The 26950-nt window shown below is 46.8% G+C and overlaps 2 protein-coding genes across 5 annotated transcripts; one reads left to right on the forward strand and one right to left on the reverse strand.

Annotated features, from left to right (window-relative positions):
* Window positions 1-281: 281 nt before the first annotated feature.
* Window positions 282-8651, forward strand: Tapbpl (TAP binding protein-like). Of its 4 annotated transcripts, none has more exons than XM_005378785.2 (7): window positions 282-845; window positions 1748-1978; window positions 2095-2352; window positions 4722-5066; window positions 5852-6157; window positions 7325-7408; window positions 8463-8651. In XM_005378785.2, exons 1-7 carry the CDS (start codon window positions 776-778, stop codon window positions 8582-8584), a joined length of 1416 nt encoding a protein of 471 aa, XP_005378842.1. In that variant the 5' UTR covers window positions 282-775; the 3' UTR covers window positions 8585-8651. The 4 variants fall into 4 exon arrangements, with proteins under 4 accessions (XP_005378842.1, XP_005378843.1, XP_005378844.1 ...); XM_005378786.2 differs by lacking the exon at window positions 8463-8651 and adding an exon at window positions 7617-7998 and having other exon boundaries at window positions 288-845; window positions 1745-1978; XM_005378787.2 differs by lacking the exon at window positions 8463-8651 and adding an exon at window positions 7617-7998 and having other exon boundaries at window positions 289-845; window positions 1685-1978.
* A 953-nt stretch (window positions 8652-9604) lies between these two features.
* Window positions 9605-16387, reverse strand: Vamp1 (vesicle-associated membrane protein 1 (synaptobrevin 1)). Its single transcript, XM_005378782.2, has 5 exons — window positions 15354-16387; window positions 12595-12721; window positions 12223-12381; window positions 11378-11429; window positions 9605-11003 (listed from the first exon to the last, which is right to left on the reverse strand). The coding sequence occupies exons 1-5, from the start codon at window positions 15602-15604 to the stop codon at window positions 10987-10989; spliced, it is 606 nt and encodes a 201-aa protein (XP_005378839.1). The 5' UTR covers window positions 15605-16387; the 3' UTR covers window positions 9605-10986.
* Window positions 16388-26950: the final 10563 nt, after the last annotated feature.

Consider the following 26950-nt stretch of genomic DNA (forward strand, 5'->3'; position numbering starts at 1 on the left):
TATTGTGAAATAGGAAGAAAATGTTCAAATGGGGAGGGAATAAAGGAGGGGGAGGAAAAAGAAAAGATGGGAAAAGTTTTTTTAAAAAAAGTGAGGAAAAAAAGGAAAAAATGGAAACAAAGCTTTTGTAAACAGAGAGTGGATGGAGGAGGGGTTGAAGGGAGGGGAGGGGAATGGAGAAGAAAGAATCAAGTTACACCATGTACAGGTACAAATTCTCTCTGATGAATGTGATCATTGTGTATATCTAAAATGTATCAGTAAAATCTAATTTTAAAAAAGGTGACAGACTCCTACACCGCAGCTCTCTGGTTCCTCTCTGCAGCCCCTAGCCTGAGGTGGGGCCATAGAGGGTATGGCCCCAGCAGAAAAGGTGGACAGTGCCCAAGCCACACCAGCACCCGGAATCCCCTCTGGCTCCGTCGCCCGTGCCCCGTCCCCTGCTCCGTCCCCTGCCCCATCCGCGCAGTTTACAGCCCCACTTTCCTGGGGCTCAGCGTAAGCAAATGAGTGCAGCGAAATCACCCGCAGACTTGGGGGCCGAGGAAAGTGGAAGAACCGGGAGCAGGGCTCTGGCAGCTACTCCGTCTGCATTTGCCTAGAGGCAAAGGCAGCTACAGTGACTAGGAGAGCAAGTGAAAGCGAAAGAGAAGTCCAAAGAGGACCCTGAAGAAACCCACGGGCCAAGAGAGGGGTGTTCCGGAGCTCTCCTCCAGGCCGGCGGCACCAGCGGGGTGGCCGCGGGCACGGGCAGCTTGTCGAGGACTGCGGCCCCATGGGCGCCGGGCAGGGTTGGTGGCTGCTGCTGTACGCGGCTCTGTCCCGAGCAGCGGGAGCCGGAACCGGTGAGTCACTACTGGCTGGGGAGGCGCGGGCCTAGGGGGCCCAGGTGGCCGCCTTCGTCGGGGCGCCAGAAGGGCCCAAGGGCCAGGAGGACCAGGGGGCCAGGTTTCTAAGACACCGGGCCAGAGGCTCATGGCCAGCAAGTTAAAGGATCGACGGTGTGGGGAGAGGGGCTGAGGACCCCGCAGGAAAAAGGGTAAAGAGGGCGCCTCTCTGGAAGTGGCAGGGGAGCCGCTGTCCCACGAGGGAGAAGGCACTGGCCTGGGAACATTCCCCGGCCCCGGAAATCTCTCAGAAAGGGACTCCCGGCGGGGGCGGGGAGGCCACCGCAGTGGCGGAGAGGCGCGCTGGAGACCGGAAGATGCCCTCACGGAGGAGCTATAGCAAGTGCCTGGCTGGCTCCTTCCCACAGCACTGTGTGCTCACTTACTTGCTTTTCCTGAGAATTCCTTTGACTGAAGAGACGGTCTTTCATTCATAATTGGAATAAAACTAAAAGCATAAACTCTTCTGAGCAAGGCAGATCCAGGATTTTAAATAATTCACAGCAGCCAGGCATAATGGCACATGCCTATAATCCTAGCACTCAGGAGGCTGAGGCAGGAGGATGGCTGTGGGTTCAATCAGGGCCAGCCTGGGCTATATAGTGAGTTCAAGGCCAGCCTGAACTACACAGTAAGACCTTGTCTCCAAAAACTGAAAATTAAATAATAATAATTCACACTAACAAGTATTTGCCCAGCATGGCAAACTGGTTGGAAGACAGAATACAGGTACACAGACACCTAGGACCCCAAAGACAACTCTGACCCCTCGATGAGTCTGTATTTGGGGTGTTCAGGTGCAAAGCAGGTGTGGAGTAACCTTCTGTGAGAGGATGCTCACCCCAGAATGTCGCCGGCAGAGCCTCAGGTGGCAGAAAGGCAGCTGCGGGCAGTGGACGTGATCTTGGACTGCTTCCTGGTAACAGAAGCTGAGCACCCCAGGGCTTTTGCCAGAGACATGAACAGGGAGAAGGCCTTGCTGGTGCTGAAGCAGGTGCCAGTGCTGGATGATGGTTCCCTGGAAGGCTTCACTGACTTCCAAGGGGACACAGTGGCCAAGGATGACCCACTTGTTATCTTTGAGGCCTCAGGTAAGCACCGTTCACCCTGTGTTCTTATCCTTCTGGGCTCCCTCTCCTGAGATGGCCCAGCCCCCACATGCCCCTGCCCACACCATCCCAACCTCTTTGCATCCCCTTCTCCCCAGTGGACGGGGTACAGATTCCGCAGGCCACAGCCCTGCTCCACGCTGACTGCAGTGGGAAGGTGGTGAACTGTGAGATCTCCCACTACTTGCTCCAGGGCAGACCCGAGGCCACTTGGTTCATGGCCAACGTGCAGGTACCTAGACCCGGACCCAGTGTCTCCATGGTAATGAAGACTCTCGGGGATGCGGATGAAGGCGCTGTCCGGCAGCCCACGCTGAACCTGCCCCTGGGCCCCCAGGGGACAGTGCGGACCACAGGTGAGGACATGAAAAGCAAGGAGCAAGAAATTCTGTTTCTGTAAAGTGGCAAGAGATGCAATAGAAGGGACATCCATCTGCTGCATGGATCAGCTCAGGGTCCCGAGTCCAGACAGGAGAATGCTGTGAGGCCCACAAGTTGAGAGAGGGTCTCAGCACAAAGAAAACCTATATATCATCTCCAAAGGGAGATGATTTCATCTCACAGGATGCCAAGGCCCAACAGGAATGCAGGAGCTTTCTATTCACATACATTGTCCTTGCACCCTTATTAGGGCAAGCACTAGTTTTGTCCCAGAGAAAAGTTAAGTCAGTCTGGTACTCCAAAATAATCACAGCAAGGCATACAGACACATCTTTTATTAGCATGCTCACCTCAGTAGCACATACACATTTTCTCCTATTAGTAAAGCCCAGCCCTTGCCCTCTGTAACTTAGCATATCCTAAAAGTCACATGAAGTTAAGAACAGGTTTCTCCAGATGACAGGTTTCTCCAGAGCCCATCTAAACCAATATTTTGCCAGCCATGTACACAGAAGATGACAGGGCTATTCTTCTATCCTGGGAAAGTCCTAGAGCACTAACCTTTCTGAGGCCCAAATAAATGCAACCTGCCACATCAGAAAAGAAAGATTCTAGCTGGGCATGGTGGCCTATGCCTATAATTCCAGCCCTCAGAAGGCTGAAGCAGGAAGATCTTGAGTTTGAGGTCAACTTGTACTCAACTTGGTTAGTGAGTCCACAGCCAGCCTATCCCTGTCAAGGAAGAAGGGAAAAGAGAGGAAGAGGGAAAAGAGGGAGTGGGAGAGATACATCTGCTCAGTGTGTAATGTAAGCCCGACATGGTTTGCTATTATACTGCTGTTTTGGATTTTTTCTAACCTACAAAAAACATGGAAGAATAATATAAAGCATATATAGATCCTTTACCTAGGTTTGCTAATTGATACTCTTCTGCCTGCCCCCCTCTGTCTCTTTTCAATATGCAAATAGATACATCTCTCTCCTGAACAAAATGTCGGCTATCAAAACACTTCACCCCAAGTGCTCCCATATGGTGATGTATAGGTCTCTAGTGAGGGACAAGGTCATTCTTCATAATCAAAGCTATCACATTAGAAGCCAACCAAGGTGGGGGGAGTGGTCTACACTCATGGTGCCGTGTATAGAGAATTTAATAACAAAATGAACTAGCAGTCAGGTGGCGTTACATCCCCACCACCACCCTCCACTGGCACTTTGCATAGGATCAGTAATAAGGTGCTCCTCCTCCCAGGGTTCCTGTCCCCCATTACTTGGAAAGCTTCCAGTTAGCAGGAGATATTTTTTAAGTTGATATAATGCTACTCTCAAATACAAAGTCCAAATTCAAAGTTCTCCAATTGTCCCACTTTTAAAATAGCTTTTACTTTTTTAAGTCCAGGATTCAAACAAAAATCATGCATTGCGTTTTGTTCCTATTCTTCAGTCTAGACCAGTCTTTTATAGCATTGGTTTTTTTGGTGGATTTTTTTTGTGTGTGTGTGGTAGTACTGGGGATCAAACCTAGGGCCTTCCACAGAGCTATATCCCCCACTTGCCCTGACTCCCTTTTCCCTTCTTTCTTCCATCTTGCCTTCCTTCATTCCTCTTCATACTGGGAATTGAACACAGAGCCTTCACACTGAGCTACAGCCCTAGCGCTTTTTAAATTTTGAAACAGGGTCTCTTGCTAACTCACTAGCTGGCCCCAGGCTGGACTTGAACATGCTGTCTTCCTGCCTCAGTCTCCCAGGGTGCTGGGGTTGGAGGCATGTGCCAACACACCTGGCTTGGCCTTGACATTGCTGCAGAGTCCAGGCTAGCTGTCCTGTAGAATATCCCACTATTTCTATTTGTGTGATTTGTTTTCCTCATGATTGATTTAGGTCAAGCAAGTCTGGGACAAATACCAACAGTGTGTGCTTTTTATTCTCTTATCCTAGTCTTCACAGCAGCCTTACTTGAGCAGATGAGCCTGGTGACACTGAGCGCCTTGTCATAATCACAGAGCTAGTAAGCGGAAGAGCCAGGGTTCTGGAACTGCAGCTGTGCTGGTGGTGGCTCCGTAAGGGCGAATACCAATAGCATGAATTTGATAATGTTGCCTGTGTATCTTTCCTGGTGAGAGATCCATGCTCTCATCAGACAGTCTGAGGTGTGAGCGATCCCCGTGCACCAAGCTGTTCTTCCAGGGCCCCATTTCTTTGTGGCTTCAGTTGATGGGAAATGAACTCAACTGGCTTGACTGTCCAGGGCAGGGGGCAGGGCCAGTGTCCACCCACAGCTGAGAGACCAGGTGACCTCAAGGAGGAAGCAGCTCACAAGTTGTCCCTTTTTATCCCCACAGTGGAGTTTCAGGTGACAACACTGACCCAGTCCCTGAATTTCCTGCTGGGCTCCTCAGCTTCCCTGGATTGTGGCTTCTCAATGGCACCAGGCCTGGACCTCACCAGTGTGGAGTGGCGGCTGCAGCACAGGGGCAGTGGCCAACTGATACACAGATGGAAGACCGGGCAAGGGCAGGGGCAGGCCAAGCGGGAGGGTGCCACCCTACCGCCCGAGCAGCTTCTCAGGGCCGGGGATGCCTCCCTTACCCTGCCCAGCCTCAGTTTGAAGGACGAGGGAACCTACATTTGTCAGATCACTACCTCTCTGTACCAAGCTCAGCAAATCCTCCAGCTCAACATCCAAGGTGAGGCCAGGGATTGGTCACCTGGGTGAGGGAAGGGACACACCTATTGGGATTGTTTGCCAGATTAAAATATGATGCAAATACAAGGGGATTTCCTGAGAGGCAGACTGTATGACCCCAGCTACACACCATTTTCATTGTAGACGTACAGAGGGCATCAGACAGGTGTCTTCTGGGTCTCCACATAACTCCACCAGGAGCTGTCTAGCCAGGATCCTGCTGCCCTGCCCTGCCCTGCTGTGCCCTGGCTGGCCACCTGCAATCACCCCAGTCCTTTTGGACCACATCCTAAGGAGCAGCAGCAGACTAAGAAGGGGTGGTGGGAGCAATTCTGACCAGAAGGAATATTTTACCCCTGGTTTCCTTCAAAGCTGCTGGCTTGCAGTGATGACAAGAAGTCATGGGTTTGGGGCTGGGGATTTAGCTCAATGGCACAGTGCCTGCCTGGAAAGCTTGACATCGTGAGTTTGGTTCCCGGTACCGGGAAAAAAACAAAAAAAAAAAAGAAGTCATGGGTTTGGGGGTACAGCTTAGGGGTGTAACACTTGCCCAGCATGGTTGAGGTTCCACCCCCAATACTACTGAAAAAAAGAGGAAGAGGAAAGCTAGTGCTGTGACTTTTCCAGAAAGTAATTACAGCCAGCATCGTCAGACCCCCACTCCTTGGAACAACAGAGAAAACCGTGGCCTCCACAGCCCACTCACTCCCACTGGCTTCAGGCTCAGACTCGCCTGTTGGCCCCAGTTGGACCCCTCAAGAATTTTATTCCTTATTCTTTCCCCAGCTTCCCCAAAAGTACAGCTGAGCTCAACGAATGATGCCCCGCTGCCCACCCTCACCTGCAAAGTCACTGGCTATTACCCTCTGGATATGGTGGTGACGTGGATCCGACAGGAGGGGAGCAGAGACCCAGTCCAAGTCTCTGGTGCCTCCTTCTCCAGCCTCAGGAAAAGCATGGCAGGCACCTATAGCATTTCGTCCTACTTGATAGCGGACCCCGGCCCAACAGGTGCCATTTATACCTGCCAGGTCACCCACGTCTCTCTGGAGCAGCCCCTCATGGTCAGCACCAGGATTGACCCAATCACAGGTACTGGACATACTCTTGCATCACCTGCATTTGGGCTCACGCTGGATTTGGGCTCTGGCCTCATGCTGCCACCCACACACTTTGTTCAGTCCCAGCCCCTTCATGTTGCTGCCCTGTTCTGGCTTTCCCAAGGCAACAGCCTCCACCACATGGTCCTCCCCAGCCTCCAGGGGGCCAGGCAGTGTGTTTGGGGGAGATCAAGATGGAAGGACTCCTGATCCTGCCCCTCCTGGAGACAAGACTAGTGGGCAATGGAGGACACTCGGGGGGCCAGCTGAGGGGAAGGGACACGCGAGTCGGAAAGAACAGCACACAGAAAGGTCAAATTATAAAACAGCTGAAAAAAGATTGAAGGAACTACAAGTTCTTTAATACAGCTATAGCCAAGAGTAATGTGAAAGAAAGGGAAATAGCTTGAAGTTTCAGAGGTAATCATATTTAGTAAGCATTTACATGAGTCAAGTACTATAATAAGCACTTACATTTTAAGTATAATCTTCCATTTTACTTATTTTTGGGGACGGAATCTCACTACGTTGCTCAGGTTGGCCTTAAACTCCTGGGCTCAAGTCATCTTCCACCTCAGCCTCCCAAGGAGCAGGGACTAGGAGTGTGCACCACAGCACACAACTCCCAGGAAGCTGGCATTCATAGATGTTAAATAATGTGCCCAGGGTCCCCTACCAATAAATGGCAAAAGAGGAAATGTGATTCCCCTTACAGGCTTAAACTCTGTAATCTCAATGGGCCTTCTAACTGGAATGTCACTTTGAAAGCCACTGGATACTGCTGAAAAGGAACAGGGAGGGGACAGAAAAGAAAGGGTCTTCACCTTGAAAAGCAGATGTCCAGGAACATGGGGCATTATCCGGTTGCTTGCTAGACTGTGTTTCTCCAAAACTGGGCTTATGCCTTAGTTTGCATCATTGTTTCCCAGTTATTTGCAAAGTCTAGTTTAACTGTCAGTGACTGACGACCCTGAATCTCTCACAAGCAATTTCTGAGATGCTGTCCTGAGAGAAGGGGCAGGAGTGAGTGTGGAGCAGCAGGAGTGATGTGAACTGTATGCATGGCTCCTAGCTCCTCCCTGGGGTGTACACACGTGTGCATGCACACACACCTTGCTTGGGACAGGGCCGACCTCTACCCATGCTGCTCTCCCTACAGAGTGGGAAATGGCCAATGGAGTCATCTTTGCCAGCTGCCTCTTCCTTCTTGCACTGTTGTTCCTGGGGCTTCAGAGACGGCAAGGTGAGCACCCAAGCCCCGGGCTCTGGCTCCTGACCCAGCTGACTTGTAGATCATCCCACTCTGAGCACCACATCATCCAGACAAGGACACAGCCCAGATATGTGTGTTCCAGATGCCCCCGCCACCCAGCCACCCTACCACCCCAGATAGCCTCTTGCTGCTGAGGTAACCTTAAGTGAATCCCATCCTGTTCCCTGGTTTCTCTTAGCTTCCTCAACAAGGTTTGTCAAGACCCTGCGGCACTCGGAGTAGCCACGCTCCAGGCTCAGCACAGTCTCATTCTCCAGCAGCACCGCAGCAGGGCTGGGCAAGACCTTCAGGAAGTGCCAGACCTGAGGGAGGGCCTACCCCTGCACCTGAGCACGCCCCACCTTCCTTCACTGTGTGCCTTGGGCAGAGAAGGGGCCACAGGAAGCCCGAACATCTGGGGGAGTTGACATCAGAGGGTCACATCTGAGGTGAGGTGGGAGGAAAAAAGAACAAAAAGAAATGGAGGAAGGAGTGACCAACAATGGGTACAGGATGGGGACAGGGTCAGCCCTCACAAACAGAACTCTGTCAAAATAAAAGCCCTTGTGTCCACTTTCCCATTTTCCAGTCCATGGTGGTCCCAATTTGGGCCTAGCCTGAGTCACAGCTGTTCCTACTTGCAAAGTGTTGGAAGTTGTGAAACACAGGTCCTCAGAGGCAAGCTGGGGCTCCATCTCTGCTGCTCCATGTAGCCCTAACCTTCAGTTAAGGCCTGCTCCTTCAGATGGCCGCTAGGAATTGCAGGATACCTGTAAATCCTCACTCCCTCAGCTGTGGAAGATGGGCATCTCCTTTTATTCATTCCTACAATGTGCTGGGTCAGCAGTGGAGCTGCCTAAGCAAACAGCAGGTGAGGACAATGGGGAAAGGTGTTGTGTGCTAGAGGCCTATGGGCATATCCCCTGGGACAGAACAAGCAGGCTTGGGACCAGCAAGGAGGCAATGGAGAGAGGCCTGAGGAAGTCTGAGCTGTTTGCTGTGAGAGATGCCCACTCGACTTCCTGTCATCACTTCCTTTCACCAGCACCTGCAAGAGCTGGGCTGCTTCAGATACAAACACCGCGAGCACAGACCACTTCCTCTGCCAACACAACACCACACAGCACACATGAGCAGCCCTTCCTGCCCGCAGCCACGTGGACTTGACAGAGAAACAACATGCCCCTCCTCTCCCTCCTGTGACTCCAACCCAAACAATCACTGAGCCAGCTGAGTGGTAGGAATTTGTATTTTTTGCCTTTATTCAGAATACATGAAATTGGTAAATATGCCACATGCCTTTGGTAGAAGTACAACCATTATTATTCTATACAAGTATGAGATTGGGGTTAGGAAAAAAGACAAGGAGGTAATGACAGACACACAGTGAAAACCCCACATCATCTCATGGCAAACCGAAGAAGGGAATGTGGGGAGCTCGGCTTCATTTGACTGCAGAGTCCTGTGTTAGCTGCATATCTGCTCATGCACTTGGGGAGTGGGAGGGGAGAGGAAACAGCAAAGACACAGAAGAGGTTCGGGTTGGGGTGAGAAAGAAAGTAGAAGGGCAAACATCCCCAAAAGAACAGAGCTAGCTACACCTGGTGAGCCTCAGGGAGACAGAAACCCAGGAAATAATCCCGTGCTAGGGCTGGGTGGGCCAAGAGGGCAGGTTTGCTCCAGGCTTGGGACACATCCAGGACAGTGGTGGATCTTCTCCAGCGGTGACCCCTACATTAGGCAAGGAGGAGCCAGAGGAGAGTGAAGACCTCCGAGGGGATGCTGGGAGGGTGCACTGATTGTGCTCTTCCAGCTCTTCAGTCCCGCTCTGGGGCAGGACGAAGGGAGTGCGGGAAACAGGCGAAGGGAAAGGAAGGATGGCTTGCACAGTGAAATGCTGCTGCATGGAAAATAGCATCCGGATCCAGCCCACTGTGGCCTCGGCCTCTGCCTACTTGTGCGCCAGCAGACAGAAGGTATCAAGGTCAAGGGTATTCCCGTTCCTGTTTCCAGCCTGCCCTCTTCCCCCAGCACCAGGGTTTATCTCATCCTGAAGCTCAGCAATAGCTCCCAGGAGTTGCAAGGTGTCACACACCTATAAATCTCCGCACTCTAGAAGGCTGGGGCAGGAGAATCACAAGTTCAAGCCCAATCTGGGCAACTCAGCAAGATTCTCTCTCAAAATAAAAATTACAAAAAGGGCTGAAAATGTCCTCACTGTGAAGGCCCTGAGTTCAATCTCCTGTACCACCAAAAAAAGCAAAGCCCCCAGGATAGGCTGAGCTACTCCTATCCTCTGGTTGCTCAGGTTGTATGGTCTGTGTGAACAAAACATGCAAAGAGAAGGAACAGAAAGGAGGCAGCACAATTCAGAGGGGTGAGGGTGCTTCAGAAGGGGAATGCACTTCGGGAAGAATGGTCAGGCAGCTCTGGTGCAAAGGGCCTGTGACATACGCCCAGCTCTGAATGAACTGCTCATACCCTGAGACTGAGCTGCTGCGTCTGCTGGACTCCCCTCCCCTAAGCCCTCTGGATCAGCCAGGCCTGGGGAAGGACCTCTTGCTTCATCCCTATCTTAAGCAAGTACCTGGGTTGGCACAGAAGGGTCTGATGGGAGTCTAAGGAGCTCACCTCTAACACTCTCACATTCCTTTATCAACAGGAAGGGAGGAACTGGACCTTGCTTTGCAAGAGGGCAAAAAGTTGCTTCCTGCAAGCTTGTTATTTTCAAATTAGGCCCTCAACTCACTGTTTCTCTATAACAGGCATCCTCTCTGTATGCCCAGAATTAAAACTGACTAAGAGTCCCAAACTCTGGCCAATGAAATTGTTGGATTTCTCATGAACAACACAGGATGCTGCAGAAAACATGAAAAGACAGCTCCTTCTAGTAGAAGCAAAAGACCGTTTCTAAAACAGTCTCCTGGTATTTTTACAATCAGTAAAGACTTGTTTTCCAGACCTAGAGGGAACAAAGCAAATAGCTGGAAGATCCCTGAAGAAACAGAAAATCTTAAACCAACAGATTAGCAATAACTGCAAAAAACAGGCTTGACTTTCTAAACGGGTACTGCATCAGGACCTGCTGACCCCGGGGCCCTCGGGAGGGTCCAATGAGGGCGGCACAGGGCAAGTCACACTTTCCCATCCACACATAATCCCCTCCTGCCAGCAGCCAGCCATTCTAGGAGATGCCATAGGCACCAATACCCTTCTCCTGCCACCTGCCTTGCCAGCATCTTGGGCTCTTTATCTCAGCCTTTCCCCTGCCTCTGCCTTTGGCCACTGATTCTTTCTGGCTTTGGAGGAACATAAAAGGTCATAAGAAGAGGGTAGGGAAGAGGCGTCAGCTGTTGCTCTTCAGGTAGTGACTTCAAGATTGCGCCATGAGCAGCATTTCTAGTGTTGAGGGACAGAGTGCAATGAATGCAACCAAAAAGGAGTAATGAATGATGGGGAAGCCCAGGCTGGGGTGGAGGAAGGCAGATGGGAAGTTTGTTGAGAGAGCAAACAAGGAGAAGGACATGAGCTCAGATGGCAATGGAGAACAGGGAAGGGATGGCACATTCCTAAGTAAAAAAGTAGACTGGACACAGGAATCAGGAAGTTCCAGATGGAAAAGAGAAAGACAGGAGAAAACAAGAGGGCAAATTACATCAAGTTACCAGACATTCAGGCCTACCAGTTGTAAGTGTCCCAGCCCCATGGTCTCCCTCTGACCCAAGCCAGTGACAAATGGCACAGCCCCGCTCCCTCAGAGCAGGGGAAGGCCTGTCCACCAGGAAAGTTGCCCAATTCAGCTCTTCCTCCCTCCCGAAGCCCATGACAATCCCACGGCAGCAGTCTCCATACCTCAGTCAGAGCAGCCCCACTCCCCAGGCAGGCAGGCAGGCAGGGCTGGGAGAAGATTCCGGGACCTTCCCACCTCTTCACCCCATCAGCAATCTCAGCGATACTTACTTACAATAACTACCACGATGATGGCACAGATAGCTCCCAGCATGATCATCATCTGAGGAAACACAGACCACACATGAGCCCATGGACTCGGGGCAGGAGGAAAGGAACCAGAACCACAGATGTGGGAGCAGAACTTCCTCCATCCTCGGGACAGTGGAAGATGCTACCCACCACTCAGAAAACCTGCAGGCCTCTAAGAAGGGCCTAACCCTCTGCTTCCCATGGGACTGAAAGCCCAGCACCTTGTGGATAGCTCTTCAGGACCAGCACAGAGTGAGCAGCTGGCTCTTTCTGGCTCAGCTCCTTTTGCCTGGGGACTTGAAAAGGAATTCTAATGGAAAGGTAGACTTTGAATCTTTATTCAGTTGGTTTTGTTTTCATTGTGAAGAATTTAGGGGACTGGGGATTTAGCTCAGCGGCACAGCACCTGCCTGGCAAGCGCGAGGTCGTGATTTCGATTCCCGGTACCGGGGGAAAAAAAAAAATTTAGTGCATTCTCAGAAGTTGCAGATATTTTAATCCTGAGCTACTGTGTTGCTGTTGGGTGTGTCTGAGGAAAGGCCATGGAAGAATTCTTGCAGGAGACTCCTATGGAGAAAAGTTCCTAATTCATTCTAAACCTCTCAGGGTAGCACTTGCTCTGAGAGGTTCTTAATACTCTAGCCTACCCTGGTGGCCAACGTGAGTATTCATCTCTCAAGAGCACACACTCAGATTCCTCCCAAGAGTAGTGCAGGGCACAGATCTGGCACCATTAGAGGGAAGGACTGTAGAGGTCAAGGGTTTTCTTGCCTTTTACAAGTGGAAGCCCAGGAAAAGAAAGCAGAGAGGACAAGGAAATTCACCTTGCAGTTTTTCCACCAATACTTCCTCTTTAGCTTGGCAGCACTGCTCTCAAATTGTGATGCTCCCGCCTGCAAGGCGTCAGCTCGGTCATCCAGCTCTGACAGCTTCTGATCCCTCTCCAGGACCTTGTCCACATTCACACGCATGATGTCCACCACCTGTGAGGGGTGCACAGTCAGAGCTGCTAAGTGTCCTGCTAGAGATGAGAAAGAACATCTGGAGGATCACAAGTCTAGATCTGTGTAACTAAGGAATGCTTTATCTCCAGAGCTTTTAACCATCTCCCTATAAAAAAAGAGAACAGACAAGATGCTCCCTCGCTTCTGAACTCCTGCAGTTAGAAAGTCTCAGAGAAACATCTATCCACCTACCTCCTCTACTTGCGCCTGGGTTTGCTGTAGTCGTCTGTTGCTGGTCATGTTGGGAGGAGGGCCAGGAGGACCCCCACCGGGGGCAGCCCCTTCCGTCCCTTCAGCTGGTGGCTGAGCTGGAGCAGACCTGAGAAGTGGAGAGCAGACAAAGTAACAAGGGAAGAAAGGAATGGCAAGCATGCTCGCCAAAGCAACTGTGAGTAGGTTCTATGTTAATGGAAGAGATTCTAGCCCCTTGGCAATTCCAAGTAGAGACAGGCCACATAGAGGCAAAAAGCAAAAGATGAAAGAACCCATAATAACTTTTAGCTGGCATTCAGTGTCATTACAAGACCTTGTTTGGGGATAGCCTCTGACCCAAACTGTAACACAACAGCTACCGGGACAAAGGTACCTTGACCTAAATGGCACTTTTCTGGCTGTCAGAAGCCTTCACATGAAGCAAAATGGGAAAACCCAATGTGGAGTAGGAGAAAAGACTAAACCCTCAGGACAAGCCAATGAACTCAACTGCAAAGTGTGATTATAGAAGGCAGGGGCAAAATGACAGACACTGCTTATGGGGATCCACTTACTATGTTTCATGCAGTGATTAGTAGTTCAGGGCTGCTATAACCACAGCTTTGAAGATCACCAATAGCAAAGCCTACATAGATGGACTAAGTCAATCTACATAGATGGACTGAATCAGGACTGTTTGTTTGCATTGTTTGTGGCAAAGAAAACAGGGGTTTCACTTACAATGAATCTGGAGCCCAAAACAATTGCGTTAGTAATGGAAACTGTTCCAAGAACATAGACAGGAAGTAAAAATGCTACAAATAGTGCTCAGTGTACATGCATCATAAACATTCTGTCCTTTCCTTTTCTACATTTGGCAGAATTTCAAGGGACATCCTTAGTTCCCTACATTCCATAGAGAAACCTTTACATTACTGTACACACATGGATACTGTTGTCTCTTTCAGTACCACTTACAGCTACAGAATATCTTAGGCTTAGGAGGGAATAATTCAATGCAGGGTCAAGGTAAACTTCTCTGTATATTCCAAGATATGAAGGCTAAATTCACCTGTTAACGAATTCCCAGCAGCCTAACCTAAAGGATGAGATTTTCTCTGCTAAGGAAAAAGACACAGGCAGAGGCAGAGGATCTCTACAATTTGCTGGAGAGCAGAGATTTCCTTAGGAGCTCCTCAAGGAAAAGGAGAACTTTGTAGAACACACTTCACCAGTGCAGTCCCCGAACAAAAGCTCTAGAGATTAAACCATCACAAAGCCAGGAGAAAGGAGAGTCTTTGGCTAATTACCATAAAACTAATACTTAGAAGTTCCTCTGCCCTAAGTGAATTTCTTTCAGACTAAAAAAATGGACAATTACCCCTCAGAAAGGCTTTGCTAGCAGATCATTCTGACTTATCCCCATTTAAGGAGCCACTTTCACATTTTCCTGCAAGGTACAGAAAAGGCAAAGGGAAAAAATGATACAATGCTAAGGGAGCCCTAAGACTCTTGCACTGCTACTGAGCTAACTAAGCATTCTGGATCTAGACTGACAGCGGAAATCTCAATGAGTAGGAGCAGCCAGTGTTGGAAGAAGTCCAGGATGGTGGCACCAATGACAAGATTAAGGTCAGAGACCTCGTGATTCCCTGCTAGCCACCATGCTTTCTCCATCTCCTTCTGTTCATCTCACATGGGCACTATGTGGAATCAGTCAGCTGAGAAGGGTCCCCTCCCCCAAAACAAAAACAACTGGACTCTTAGCACTTGTCCAACATGCACAGACTAGCACTTATAGTTAACCTTAGAAATTGAAGAGAAAAAGTGAAATGGTTATATACAGTGTGAGCAACTCACAGCTTACTACTTGTTCAGAGTTGGAAGTACTCAGCAGTAACATATCCAGGGATAGTTACAACCCTTATGTAACACCAATAAATCTTTCCTCTTATTTGTTACTAAGAGACGCAGCAGAAACACATGTAGGGCGAGGCCAGTGCTCCAGCTAGTAGTAATCAGAAAGAAAAGTATCTATTAAACACACTGTGCTCCTGACAGAGAAGTACTTAATTTAGCCATAGTTCTTCGGGAACTTGGGAAGGAACAATGCTGAAGATGGCTGGAAACTGAACTGTGTATTGGAAGAAAGGGACAATGCTCAGTGCTAGTTCTCCTCCAAAAAATACTTGCCTCGGACTTCATGACATAAACCACCACCTAGACGGGTGGCCTTGGGATGAACGCGATGCCATGCCACCGTCCCTCAGTTGTACAGAGGGGCGCAGCTGGCACCGGAGAACTGGCAATAAGTTTCTGGAGCTCTGCACCTCCCACGAGGGGTAAGTCTCACTCTGGGTGAGAGGCACACACGCATCTAGAGCCTGCAGGGCTGGCCCTAAGTACAGGTTCGGATGACCAGAAAGGGTCTTTCGAGTACCCCGCTGTCTGTCTCCACGGCCCCCTTCGCCTCTCGGAGGTTCCACCGCACCGAGACCAGAACCAAGCGCCACGCAGACAAGAGGTGAGGGTGCAGTGATCGTGGGACCCCTGCCTCCCTGTCCGACCTGGGGTGTAGCTGTGGCTGGGGCAGGAAGGGGTGCTGCCCCTCCCGGGAGGGCCGACCGGGGGACGGCGCGGCGGTGCTTCCCCGCGTCGCCGCAGCTGCTGCAATGCGCCATTTTCCGTCCCGCAGAGTCGGGCGCTGGGGGTGAGAGTTGGTGAGGAGGTGTCCAGCCCCTCCACCAGAGTCAACTCACATTTTTCTGACAGAGGGAGTGGGCGTCGGTCCCCTCTCTGGCTGCTGCGGCGAGACACCCGGTGGGAAGTCGCTGCAGGTGAAGCGGAGGGAACTGCTGAGCTCCGCCTCTCGCAAACCACCCGGAGATCTAGCTGCGGTGGGACTTACTGCAGCTGCCGCGCCGGCCCTAGGCTTTATTAGTGCTGGCCACGCCTCCTGGGTTACGTTAGCGACCTCGCCGTCCAATCCACACCCGGAATGGGCGGACATCCAAGTCCAGCCGGCCTGGTGCGCCGCGCCCCTGCAGTTGTGCCAATCACAGTTCTCTCATTCCGACTTCGGAAAGGAGCGGTTGCGGTGAGGGCCCTTCAACTGACCAATGCCACTGTAGTTTGCTTACCTGGCCTGCTCAGGGGCGGGGCAGGGTGATAACGGACCAGCCCCTCGGGGGCGGCCTCGACAATAGAGTTAGGCCTTTTTAATACTTCCTAGCCAATTACTGGACAGACCCTGCACTCGGGCCCGCCCACCGCTGGCGGCTCCAGCCAATCACGCGGCTCCCGCAGATAGCGGCGGGCTGACCTGGACAGTGTTCCGCCTGCTGAAGTGCTGGCGGACGGTGTCAGGTCGCTGCGCGGACTCCACCCACCTCCCGCCCCAGGCCTACACGCGTGAGGACGGGGAATCCGCAAGAGCGAGCGGTCGCCAAGCCCCCAGGTCCGGGCGTGGGCCTCCGTCCCAGTGGCCAAAGCTAGTACGAAGGCTTCGTCCATCCGCCTCTTTCAGTATGACCCATTGTAAATTGAATTCTCCAGACCGGCTCCTCTGTCCCTAAATCTGGAAGCCATCCTCGATTTCCTCCCATTTCCTTACCTTTCCCACAAGAATTCACCAAGTCAAGTCGATTTTTTTCTTCCTAATACTTAAGAATTTTCTTCCCTCTCCTCACAATTATCTCTTTTCCCAACATCAGTTGTAAAACGTACCATTATTTATGCCTTGTTTTTAAACACTTACAAATACATTGTGACTGCTTTCTTACCACTTTAGTTTTTATTTTACATTTATTGAAAGCATAGGTTTATATGCATATAAATTTTTATCATAAAAGGAAAATACAAAAGAATTGCCTGGAAACAGTGTACGCACAGTTTCATATTCAGAGACTGATCCTTAATGATTCCTTTTTTGACTCAGTTTTGGACGTCCTGGGTTCCCACATGCTGTGGTCCTGTGTCAGAGGCTTTGATGATACGGCATTTCCAAAGAGTGTTTCTCTTCTGTCTCTGGAATTTTCTGCCAAGCCTCAGTCACCCGTTTTGCAAATTTAGATGCTCATGAGCAGCTATGACAAATCCAGTATGACTGCTGACTAACAGTTACAGTGAAACATCCCAATTTGGGAGATGTTAAAATGCCAAAAGAGCGGGAGGGAAGGTGCCTTTTAGAATCAATTAAGTATAATTGCTTCCAGTCTTGTTCTTCCTCATATCCCTAAGAAGCCAACAGATGATCTATTCAAATGTCACAGCCTTCCTTAAAGCCCTTAAACAGTTGCTCTTACAAACACCCTGTATTGATCATGTGTTTGTCCTGTCCTCCTCCTGCAACCTCATCCAAATGACAATCTGTAAAAATTGAAAACAACTTATAAGCCCTTGATGATAATATGAATGTTTCTGGCAGTATGAACATCTAAGTGTTACCAGCAGTTCTACCCTGGGAAAATTTTAAATTGCTGAAAAAATGAAAGTATTTTTAAAGCTTTTTTTTTTTTTTCAAGTAATTGCAGATTCACACGAAGTAGCAAAAAAGTCCAAGGAGGCTCCCCTATACCATTTACTCCATTCCTCCAATAGTAACATTTTGTATATCAAACCAGGAAATTGATATTGATGCAATAGTTTACCTGGAACTCACCAGTTTTACAATCATTTGTGTTTGCATATGTACAGTTTTATGTAGTGTATCACATGTGTACATTTGTGTGAACTAGTAGCCACAATCAGGATACAGAACTATTACCTTCCACAGGACGCCCCTGAGCTACCTCTTTATAGTCATCCCATCCCTAGCCCTACCCCTTAGCAATGCTAACTTCTCTCCCTCTCCATAACTTTATTTTGTGTTATATGAATGTATCATATGGTGTGTAACCTATTTTTTTTCATTCAACATAATACTCTGGAAAGCCAGGTGAGTGGCTCATACCTGTAATCCCACCACTCTAGGAGGCTGGGGCAGAAGATCACAAGTTTGAGGCCTACTGAGCAACTTTGCAGAGACAAGGTCTCGTTATGTAGCCGAGGTTGGCCTCAAATTCACAATGATCCTCATGCCTCAGCCTCCCAAGGGCTGGGATTACAGGAAAAGGGCATTTTTAAAATGTAGTTATGAGCTGACAGGAAAGTAAACACTAGCTGAAGATCAATAAGTGAAAGCTACCCAGAGAGGTAGTAAAGAATTGAATTTGAGCATAGTGGCTTCCATAGGGTGCTACTATAGCACAGGAGATAAAGCTTAGGGCTTCCTCAAAGTAGAAAATCTACCTGGACATGATAGCTCATGTCTGTGATCCCAACGCGTGGAAGGCTGAGGCTGGAGGATCACTGCAAATGAGGCCAACATGGGCTACACAGTAAGTTCAAGGCCAGCCTGAACTACACAGCAAGATCCTGTCTCAAAAAAAAAAAAAAAGAAAGAAAGAAAAAGAAAAAGAAATCTAACAGAAAGACCCTATCACAAAGCTGGAATCCTAAAGGACTATATTATCATGTAAAAGTGGATTAAAAATATTCTGGCCCCCAAACTGTCCCTAGGGAACTGTATCGTAGACAATTATTTGTTTGGGAGTCAGCTATCTAGTGGACTTTCTTATTTTTTTTATTTTAAATATTTGCAGAGAATTTATAACTCCAAACTATGTTTTAATCTGCCTGAGTGACTTGTTTTATTCTTTTGGGAGGGACTTTGAAAATCTTTTCTTCTTCCTAAAAACAAAGTGGCAAGAACTGAAAGTGTTTGGGGGTTGACAGTACCACCAAGCATCCAGCAGAAGCCACGTAGGTCCTCTGGGATGGATTCATCTTCAGTCTAGGCCTTGGGGAATTTCCATAGAGACAGTGCCAAGAGAAATAAATCGTGATCCAAAATTGCCCACAAGTAAGGAACAAAAGTACCAGAGTAAGCACCAGTAGGGCTGCAGGCAGGAAATAAGAAAGTTAGAAAATCAAGCCAAATAGTCCAATTAATAAAGGATGTCTGATTAATAAAGGATATAAGAGGAAAAAACAGGATATGTGAGGTAAAGAGATAAAATATGTGTGGGTGTGATCGATTTTAAAAGAAATACAAGGGCCGGGGATATAGCTCAGCAGCACAGCAGCAAGTGTGAGGTTATGAGTTCTATTCCTGATACCAATAAGAATTAAAAAAATAAAAGAAACACAGGAAAATTTCCTGATTTGAGCCTTTGCATATTAGAGGGTATGGTATGTGTCCAGAACAATGAGAGAAAAATAAACACATCAAAACTCATCTTTTGAGTCAGGTGTGGTGGCGCACACCTGTAATCCCAGCATCAGGAGGCTAAGGCAGGGGCTTCACCACAAGTTCAAGGCCAACCTGAGCTACACAGTGAGTCCAAGGCCAACTTGAACTGCATAGTGAGACCCTGTCTCAAACAAAACAAAACTCATCTTTCACTGTGCACGGTGACCTTGTAAAATCCCTGGCTTCAATCCCCAACCCCCAACCCCACATACTACAGAGAAAAAGGAGACCCTAAAATATGTCAAAAAGAGAATAAAAAACAGAACAAGAATCAGAATAACATCTCAACACAAGATTAGAAGATAGAAAACAATGTGGCCGTGCCTTTAAACTTCAGAAGAAAATGATTATTAACCTAGATTTAACAGCCAAACTATCAATAAAAGATGGTGAAATAAAGACATCTTCCAGATATGTAAATAAGCAAAAATATTACCTCTCTTTTTAAGTAGGCTACTAGAAGATGGGCTCTGATAAATTGGAAAGAAAAAGGCAATAGCTGTGGGACATAAGAGGCCAACACAAAATGGGTGAAAGAAGATACTTGCAATGGAAGCCATGCCCCAGACCCTGAAGAGGCTGTCCTGATGAAATCAAGAGAACAGAAAACACTGGAGACTGCCCTCCAGGAAGCCACTGATACAATATTTGACAGGCTTACACAAATGGAAATAATATGTTTTATTTTACATGATAATATTTATGTCATAACTATGTTGTTTGTTTGTTTGCTTTTTCCGGTACCGGCAATCGAACTCACGACCTTGCACTTGCCAGGCAGGCGCTGTGCTGTTGAACTAAATCCCCAGCCCCCTATATCATAATAATGTTTTACAGACCTGTTGAGGTACATGGTAAAATTTAGAAGTAGATTTTAAAAAGCAGACAGCTTCTTGTTTTCTGTTTGTTTTTTTTTATTGTTTATTTATTGAATAGAGTCTGTCTGTGTTGCCCAGGCTGGCCTCCAATTTTCAATGCTCCTCCCTTAGCCTCCCAAGTACCTGTGACTACAGATGTGTGTCACTATACCCAGCAGGGAGCAGCTATCAACTTAAGGAAAGGCAAAAAATTAGGTAAGAAATAGTCAACTGATTTTCAGTGAAGGTACCAAAGCCATTGGGTTCTCAACCAAAGAAAAAACAAGGTATCATCAAATTTTAAACTTCTAGTGGGGCGTGGTGGTGCACACCTGTAATCCCAGCACTCAAGACGCTGAAGCAGTAGGATTGCCATGAGTTCAGGGCCAACATGGGCTACATAGTGAACTCAAGGCCAGGCTGAACTACATACTGAGTCGGTTTCTTCACCCCGCCCCCACCCGGTACGGGTAATCAAACTCACGACCTCGCGCTTGCCAGGCAGGCGCTGTGCTGCTGAGCTAAATCCCCAGCTCCCTGAGTCATTGTTTCAAAAAAAAAAATTTTTTTTTAACTTCTGTGTGGCGTAGGGATGTAGAACTCCTGCTTAGCATGCACAAAACTCTGGGTTTGGTCCCCAGCACCACCAAAAACAAGGTCACTTTTGCATTTCAAAGGATATAAATCAAGAAAGTGAAAAAATAACCTGTAGAATGAGAAAACATCTTTTCAATTCACGTAGCTGGTAAGGAACTTGTATCTGGAATGTGTAAAGAATTCGCACAGGCGTGAAGTACAGCTCAGTGGTAGAGCACTTACTTACCAGGCCCTGGATTCAATCCCCAGTACCATTAAAAAAAAAAAAAAAAAAGAGGGAGAAGGGGAAATAGGAAAGGATCCACATAGACATTTTCCAATGAAGATTGACAAGTGGATTTGTTTGTCTTCAAGAAGAGATGCTCCACAACACTAGCCACCAGGGAAACACAAATCAAAACTACTGAGATATCAATTTATACCCACTGGGATGTTAAAAAATTAATAAAAAGCATGGACAAGGATATGGAGATACGAGGCACTGCTGCTGGTAATGCAAAGTAGTGCATTTTGAAATTTTTAGTTCAGAAAACATTTTGGCAACTGGTCAAATGGTTGAACATATTGGTATCATATGACCTGACAATTCCACTTCTGGGTACATACTCAAGAGAAATGAAGACATGTTCACAAAAAATCTTGGCCATGTATTTCAAAGCAGTATTATTTAGAATAGTCAAAAAGTTGAAATAATCCAAATGACCATCAATTTATGGCTGGATAAAATTTTTCATTTTGTTGTTTCAGTACTAGAATTAAACACAGGACCACACACATGCTAGGCAGGCACCCTGCCACTGAGCCATATTATTTTATTTTATTTTGAGATAGAGTCTCACTAAATTGTTCAGGCTGGTCTTGAACTTTTGATACTCCTGCCTCAGCCTCCTGAATAGCTGGGATTACAGGTGTGTGCCACTACTCCCAGCTGTGACAAATGGATATGTTATTGTGGTACATCCATAGAATGGAATATTATTTGGCAATAAAGAGGGATAAAGAACAAATACAGATGACATGTAGCAGAAGGTGCCCCCAACACCCAGCCAGTTTGTTAGTTGCCCAAGTAATGGTTCTGGTTATGGTTCCTGTTACTTCTATTTATTAGTAATAGCTGGTCGCTATGATGCATGTTGTAAGAACCAATCCCCAATTGACAAGCCATTCTGCCTCTGTACTTGCTTATTTATCCCATAGAAGTCCTAGACGACCAGAGGTCAGGGCCTGATATTTTGGGAATGATCTCCATCATGCCCATTGATGTAAGTAAATCTGCCTCCAAATCCTGGGTGTCATTTTGATGTTTCTGTTTGCCATAGCAAACACAGGTAAATCATTTTTTTTTTTTTTTTTTTTTTTTTTTTTTTTTTTTTTTTGTACTGGGAATCAAACTCATGACCTCACACTTGCCAGGCAGGCACTGTGCCACTGAGCTACATCCCTGGCAGACACAGGTAAATCTTGAAAAAAGTACAAGAAACCAGTCCCAAAGAGTGATGTGTTGAGACACAATTTATACTAAATATCCAGAATAGACAAGAACAGAGAGTAGATCAGTAAGTTGCCTAGAACAGAGAGGGATAATTGGGGTGATGGTGAAGAGTGTGGGGTTTCATTTTGGGGTGATCATGAAAATTTTCTACAACTGCTTATAGTGATGGATGCACAACTCAGAACATAAGAAAAGCCACTGAAATGCATGAATTGTGTGGTATATAAATTACATCCCAATATAATAATAAAGATTTTTAATAAGCATGTTATTCCACTATAACCACTTGACTCATATTGAACAATATTTCTAAATTCCTAATAATGTAAACACTGTTTGCTGATTTAACCCGAAGTATTGATATACCTATGATGAAGAGGAATGGAGGGTGTGAGATAAAAAGAGGTAAGGGGAGTAAAAATCCATTTTCTAGACAAGATGACTGACTACTACAGGTCACTGGCTCTCTCTTCCAAAATCATACTTGACAATCCATAGAAGCTACAAGCAGTCACCAACTTCAAGAACAGCCACAAAAGCATATTTATGCCCTGGGAAGACTGAAGATTATTATGATGGGTCAAATATTTGTCAAATATTTCTTCAAATATTTGTATGCTGAACTCCAATTTTTTTGTTTTTGCTTTTTTGAGATGGGGGTGTCACTATGCAGTTCAAGCTGGCCTTGAACTCACTATATAGGCCAAGCTGACTTCAGTCTTGTGGCAATACTCCTGCCTCAGCCTCCCGAGTGCTGGGATCACAGCCATGCACTACTATGCCCAGCTTTAAAGCATACATGTTAACAGTTCTTTACAACCTTCATCACCTAACTCATTTCCACCTCCTACCCTATCCTTGACCACACAGTAGCTCCACTAGCAGATACCATACACAGCTTTGTCAGCACATCATGCAATTTCTCACCTCTGGGCCCTTGCTTCTGCTTCATCTCCCAGGAAAGCCCACGACCCTCTGCTTTCTGTAGACTCCTTTAAACAAGGTGTGGTGGTATACCTGTAATCCAACCACTCTGGAAGGCTGAAGCAGAACTGCAAGCCTAGCTTGTATGATTTAGCAACTTTAGGTAGGTTGTGGTGTTGCATGACTGCAATCCCAGCACTCAAGAGACTGAGGCAGTAGGATCGATGGGAGTTCAAGGCCAGCCTGGACTACAAAGTGAGTCCAAGTGTAGCCTAAACTGAATAGCAAGACCCTGTCTCAAAAAGACAAAAAAAATTTTTTAGCAGCTTAGTGAGTCTCAAAATAAAAAGGACTGGGGGTGTAGTTCAGTGTGAAGGCCCTGGGGTCAATTCCTAGTGCCACCAAAATAAAAAACCTTTAAGAAAATCCAGTGGCTGCCTCCTCCAGGAAGCCTCCCTGCCATTCCTGCTCCCCTGAGAACGGGACAGGTGTTCCTCCTCTCTACACCTACACAATGATTTCCCATTTCTAGCAGCTGTAATTTGCCAAGACTTACTTCAAGTGCCCCCTCTTCAAAATACTTTTTCTTATCCTCTAAAAAAACACCTCATAGAACCCTAATTTTCCTACATAATTATCATATTCAAATTCATATTTTGTTTGCATACATATTCTACACAAGTAGGATGAAGGAACCAACCCTGCCTCAGTGATTTATTCTTTTTGGTTTTTGTTTCTTTGAGACAGGCATTCGTTATGGAGCCCAGGCTGGCCTTGAACTCACAGTGACCCCCTGCCTCAGCCAGCCGTGTGCTGGGATCACAGGCATGCACCACCACGCCTGCACGGCTTGGTATGTTCTTCCAAATACCTTTGCACATAATAGTTCAGTGTTTATTGAAAATGTTACATAATGTTGCAAAACACAAACAATATCATTCTGTCCTCAAAAAAAAGGCCTTTGTATCTTGACAGCAGGAAGTACCTTATAAATACCTATTGACCTATTACTTTCCTCCTTACTAACAATCACCTATCCTATTGTCTACTTTTCAGAGCTCCTTACACTTACCAGACTCAAGCACTGGATTTTATTTTCTCCATTCCAGTCCCACAAATCATATACATATCACAGCCACTCACAGATCAATCAACCTCTACATTCTCCACACAGCCCCTCCCAGCTACCCCTCGGAAAACTCACTGTTGTATGCTCGAGCAGAAGAGCCAGGATGGTAAAATACTCACTTATCTCCATAATAAAATACTCCATAATCCACTTACTTAACAAGCACCTACTAATTTAACTGCACATTTGCTGAATATACCAGAGGTTCTGACAAGCACGAGTGATGTTACTGTGCCAGGCTGTCTACCTCTCCCAACACTTTCTCATGTCCCTGTCACTGCACGTCTTTGCTCTTGGCAGAACATATAAAGCCTTGCCTCCACCTTGAATCTGTTGGGTTTTGTTGTTGTTTTTGAGGCTGGGTTCCCCTATGTAGCACACGCTGGCCTTGCACTCACAATGATCCTCCTGCCTCAGCCTCCAAAGTGCTTAAATTACAGATGTGCACTATACCAGGCTTCTGCCTTGACTCCGGGCTGGCTCCTGATACTCTGACCACCAGAATGTCCAACAAGTGAAACCATAACTTCTGAGCCTGTCTATCAAGCTCTGCAAGGGGCTGGGGATTTAGCTCAGTGGCACAGCACCTGCCTGGCAAGCGTGAGGTCATGAGTTCAATTCCCGGTACCAGAAAAAAAAAAAAAACAAAAAAAACAAAAACAAACAAAAAAAGCTCTGCAGCTTCTGTTTTTGCCCTCTGGGATGAAGCCTCTATGTAAAGAAGTCTGGGCTCAACTACTAAGTAATAAAACCACACAGAAAAAGCAACTGAGTCAGCCCACTCTGCACCAAACATGGGTGAAGACATTTTGGCCATGCTGGCCCCAGGCAAGCTCACAGCTAAACACAACCTCCTGTCTATCCAACTCACAAAAAATGGAGCAGAATCAATCCTGAGTCTGGATAACCTAGAGAATATGAATCAATAACTTGTTTTTGGTAATTATGGTTCAGGGTGGACTGTCTATAATAATAATCATTGCAGCAAGTACTTAAAAGGATTTGGATCACTACACATATCTACAAGTACTTCCTCTTTTTTTTTTTGGTCTTTTTGAGACAGGGTCTCACTATGCGGTTCAGGCTGGCCTTGAGCTCACTTTTAGCCCAGACTGGTCTTGAACTTGCAAAAATTCTCCTGCCTCAGCCTCCCAAGTGCTAGGATTACAGCCTCTTCTTTAATTTAAAGTATTCCTTTATTAACTTTAAGGACATACTTTTTCATTCAATTCTTCAGATTTCATTAGTGTATATATTTGCCAAACCCTATATATCTTTTTTTCAGACAAGGTCTCACTATGTAACACAGGCTGGCCTGAAACACTCAATCTTTCTGCCTCAGCCTCTCGAGTGCTGGAATCAGGCATATGCCACCACACCTGGCTGTACTAGTTTACTGCTAACACAATCCTAGAGGGAAAGTTCTGTATTATTCCTAACAGGATTTTAAAAACTAAGGTTCATGGAAGCTAACACATCTGGGATCACATACATAGAAAGGTAGGAGTTTGAACTCAAACCCAGATCTACTTCCAAAGCTTTTTCCCCTTTGCAGTGGTGGAGGTGAATCCAGAGCTCTGGACATGTTAGGCAAGTGCTCTACCACTGAGCTACAACCCTTAGCCAACATTCTTACCAAGAGTTTATACCAGAGATTTGTTCACGTCAACTTCAAAAACCTTCCTGTAGAATACAGTTTGGCCTGAGGATTTAGCTCAGCGGCACAGTGCCTGTCTGGCAAGCACAAGGTTGTGAGTTTGATTCCTAGTACCAGAAAAAAAAACAAAAACAAAAAACAAAAAGAATACAAACAGCTTTAAAAAAAACAACAACAACAAAAAAAAAACAGCTTTTAGTCCACATAAAAGGTTTCTTTAAAGGCAATATATCAGCCAGGCAACCTGACCCACACCTGTAATCCCAGCATTTGAGAGGCTAAAGCAGGAGGATCACAAGTTCAAGGCCAGCCTGAACTACATGGTGAGACTCTGTCTCAAAAAAAAACAAATAATAAAAAGAAAAGAGTATAAATTTGTGCATACACAGCAAATATCAAGATTAAAAGGTAAACTGAGTGGTTGCTTCTGAGGAGCAAAAACAGGCTGCAGGAAAATTTTTGACCTGATTACCCTATTTTGCACTTGTATGGATGGGTAATTTTTAATTATTTAAACAACAACAAACAGGGCTGAGGGTCTAGCTTAGTGGCAGGGCACTTGCCTAGCATACCTGAGGCCCTGAGTTCAATCCCTAGTACTCCCCTCAAAAAAAAACAAACCCCTACACGGCTGTCAGCTCATCACTACTCATCAGTCTTTAGGGGTTCGGTCCAGGCTTGTTTTTTTTTTGCGATGCTTGAGATTGAACCCATGGCCTTGTGTATACAGGCAATCATTCTACCACTAAAGTACACCTCCAGCCCTTTTACTGTTTCACTTTGAGACAGAGTCTTGCTAAGTTGCCCAGATGGCCTTAAACTTACACTTCTCCTGACTCAGTCTTCCAGGTAGCTGAGATTACAAGTATGCACCACTGAGCCCACCTTTTAAAATATTAAAAGACCAATCTTTTAAAATATTAAACTACCTAGAGTTCTGATGACCAGGCAGACTTTGTACCTCATCTATGCCATTCTCATCGTTCCTGATACCTTAAAGTAAGGAAAATACTTTACACTTTTTCATTTTTCTATAATTCGCATTCAGAGAAATCACGTAAGAAATGTTTTTTATGAAAGTAGTACAAAAGTATAATTGCATTTTTCTATTGCATTTTACTTCCGTTTGGAAAGGTCTTTAGAAACACTTAACATAACAGCATCCCAGACATGGGGCACATGTTTGTAATCCTTGCACTTAGGAGGCTGAGGCAGAATTGCCATGAGTTCAAAGCCAGTCTGGGCTACATAGTGAGTTTAAAGCCAACTTGGAATACAAAGTCAGATCCCATCTCAAAAAACAAAATAAAATCTAAAAAGCATAAAACCATTATAGGACACTAGAAATTATCACTTTCAAGGGGTTGCGAGTGTAGGTCAATGGTAGGGCACTTGCCTAGCATGTACA

This window comes from Chinchilla lanigera, unplaced genomic scaffold (assembly GCF_000276665.1).
Source record: "Chinchilla lanigera isolate Chin_1 unplaced genomic scaffold, ChiLan1.0 scaffold00012, whole genome shotgun sequence".
Taxonomy (NCBI): Eukaryota; Metazoa; Chordata; class Mammalia; order Rodentia; family Chinchillidae; genus Chinchilla; species Chinchilla lanigera.

Coding starts and splice junctions, on each gene's coding strand:
- Tapbpl (XM_005378785.2), top strand. CDS start 776: ATGGGCGCCGGGCAGGGTTGGTGGCTGCTGCTGTACGCGGCTCTGTCC. Junction 5,067..5,851: donor CCTCCAGCTCAACATCCAAG/GTGAGGCCAGGG, acceptor TTCTTTCCCCAG/CTTCCCCAAAAGTACAGCTG. Junction 6,158..7,324: donor CAGGATTGACCCAATCACAG/GTACTGGACATA, acceptor CTCTCCCTACAG/AGTGGGAAATGGCCAATGGA.
- Vamp1 (XM_005378782.2), bottom strand. CDS start 15,604: ATGTCCGCCCATTCCGGGTGTGGATTGGACGGCGAGGTCGCTAACGTA. Junction 12,722..15,353: donor ACTCCCTCTGTCAGAAAAAT/GTGAGTTGACTC, acceptor TCCACTTCTCAG/GTCTGCTCCAGCTCAGCCAC. Junction 11,430..12,222: donor ATTGGTGGAAAAACTGCAAG/GTGAATTTCCTT, acceptor GTGTTTCCTCAG/ATGATGATCATGCTGGGAGC.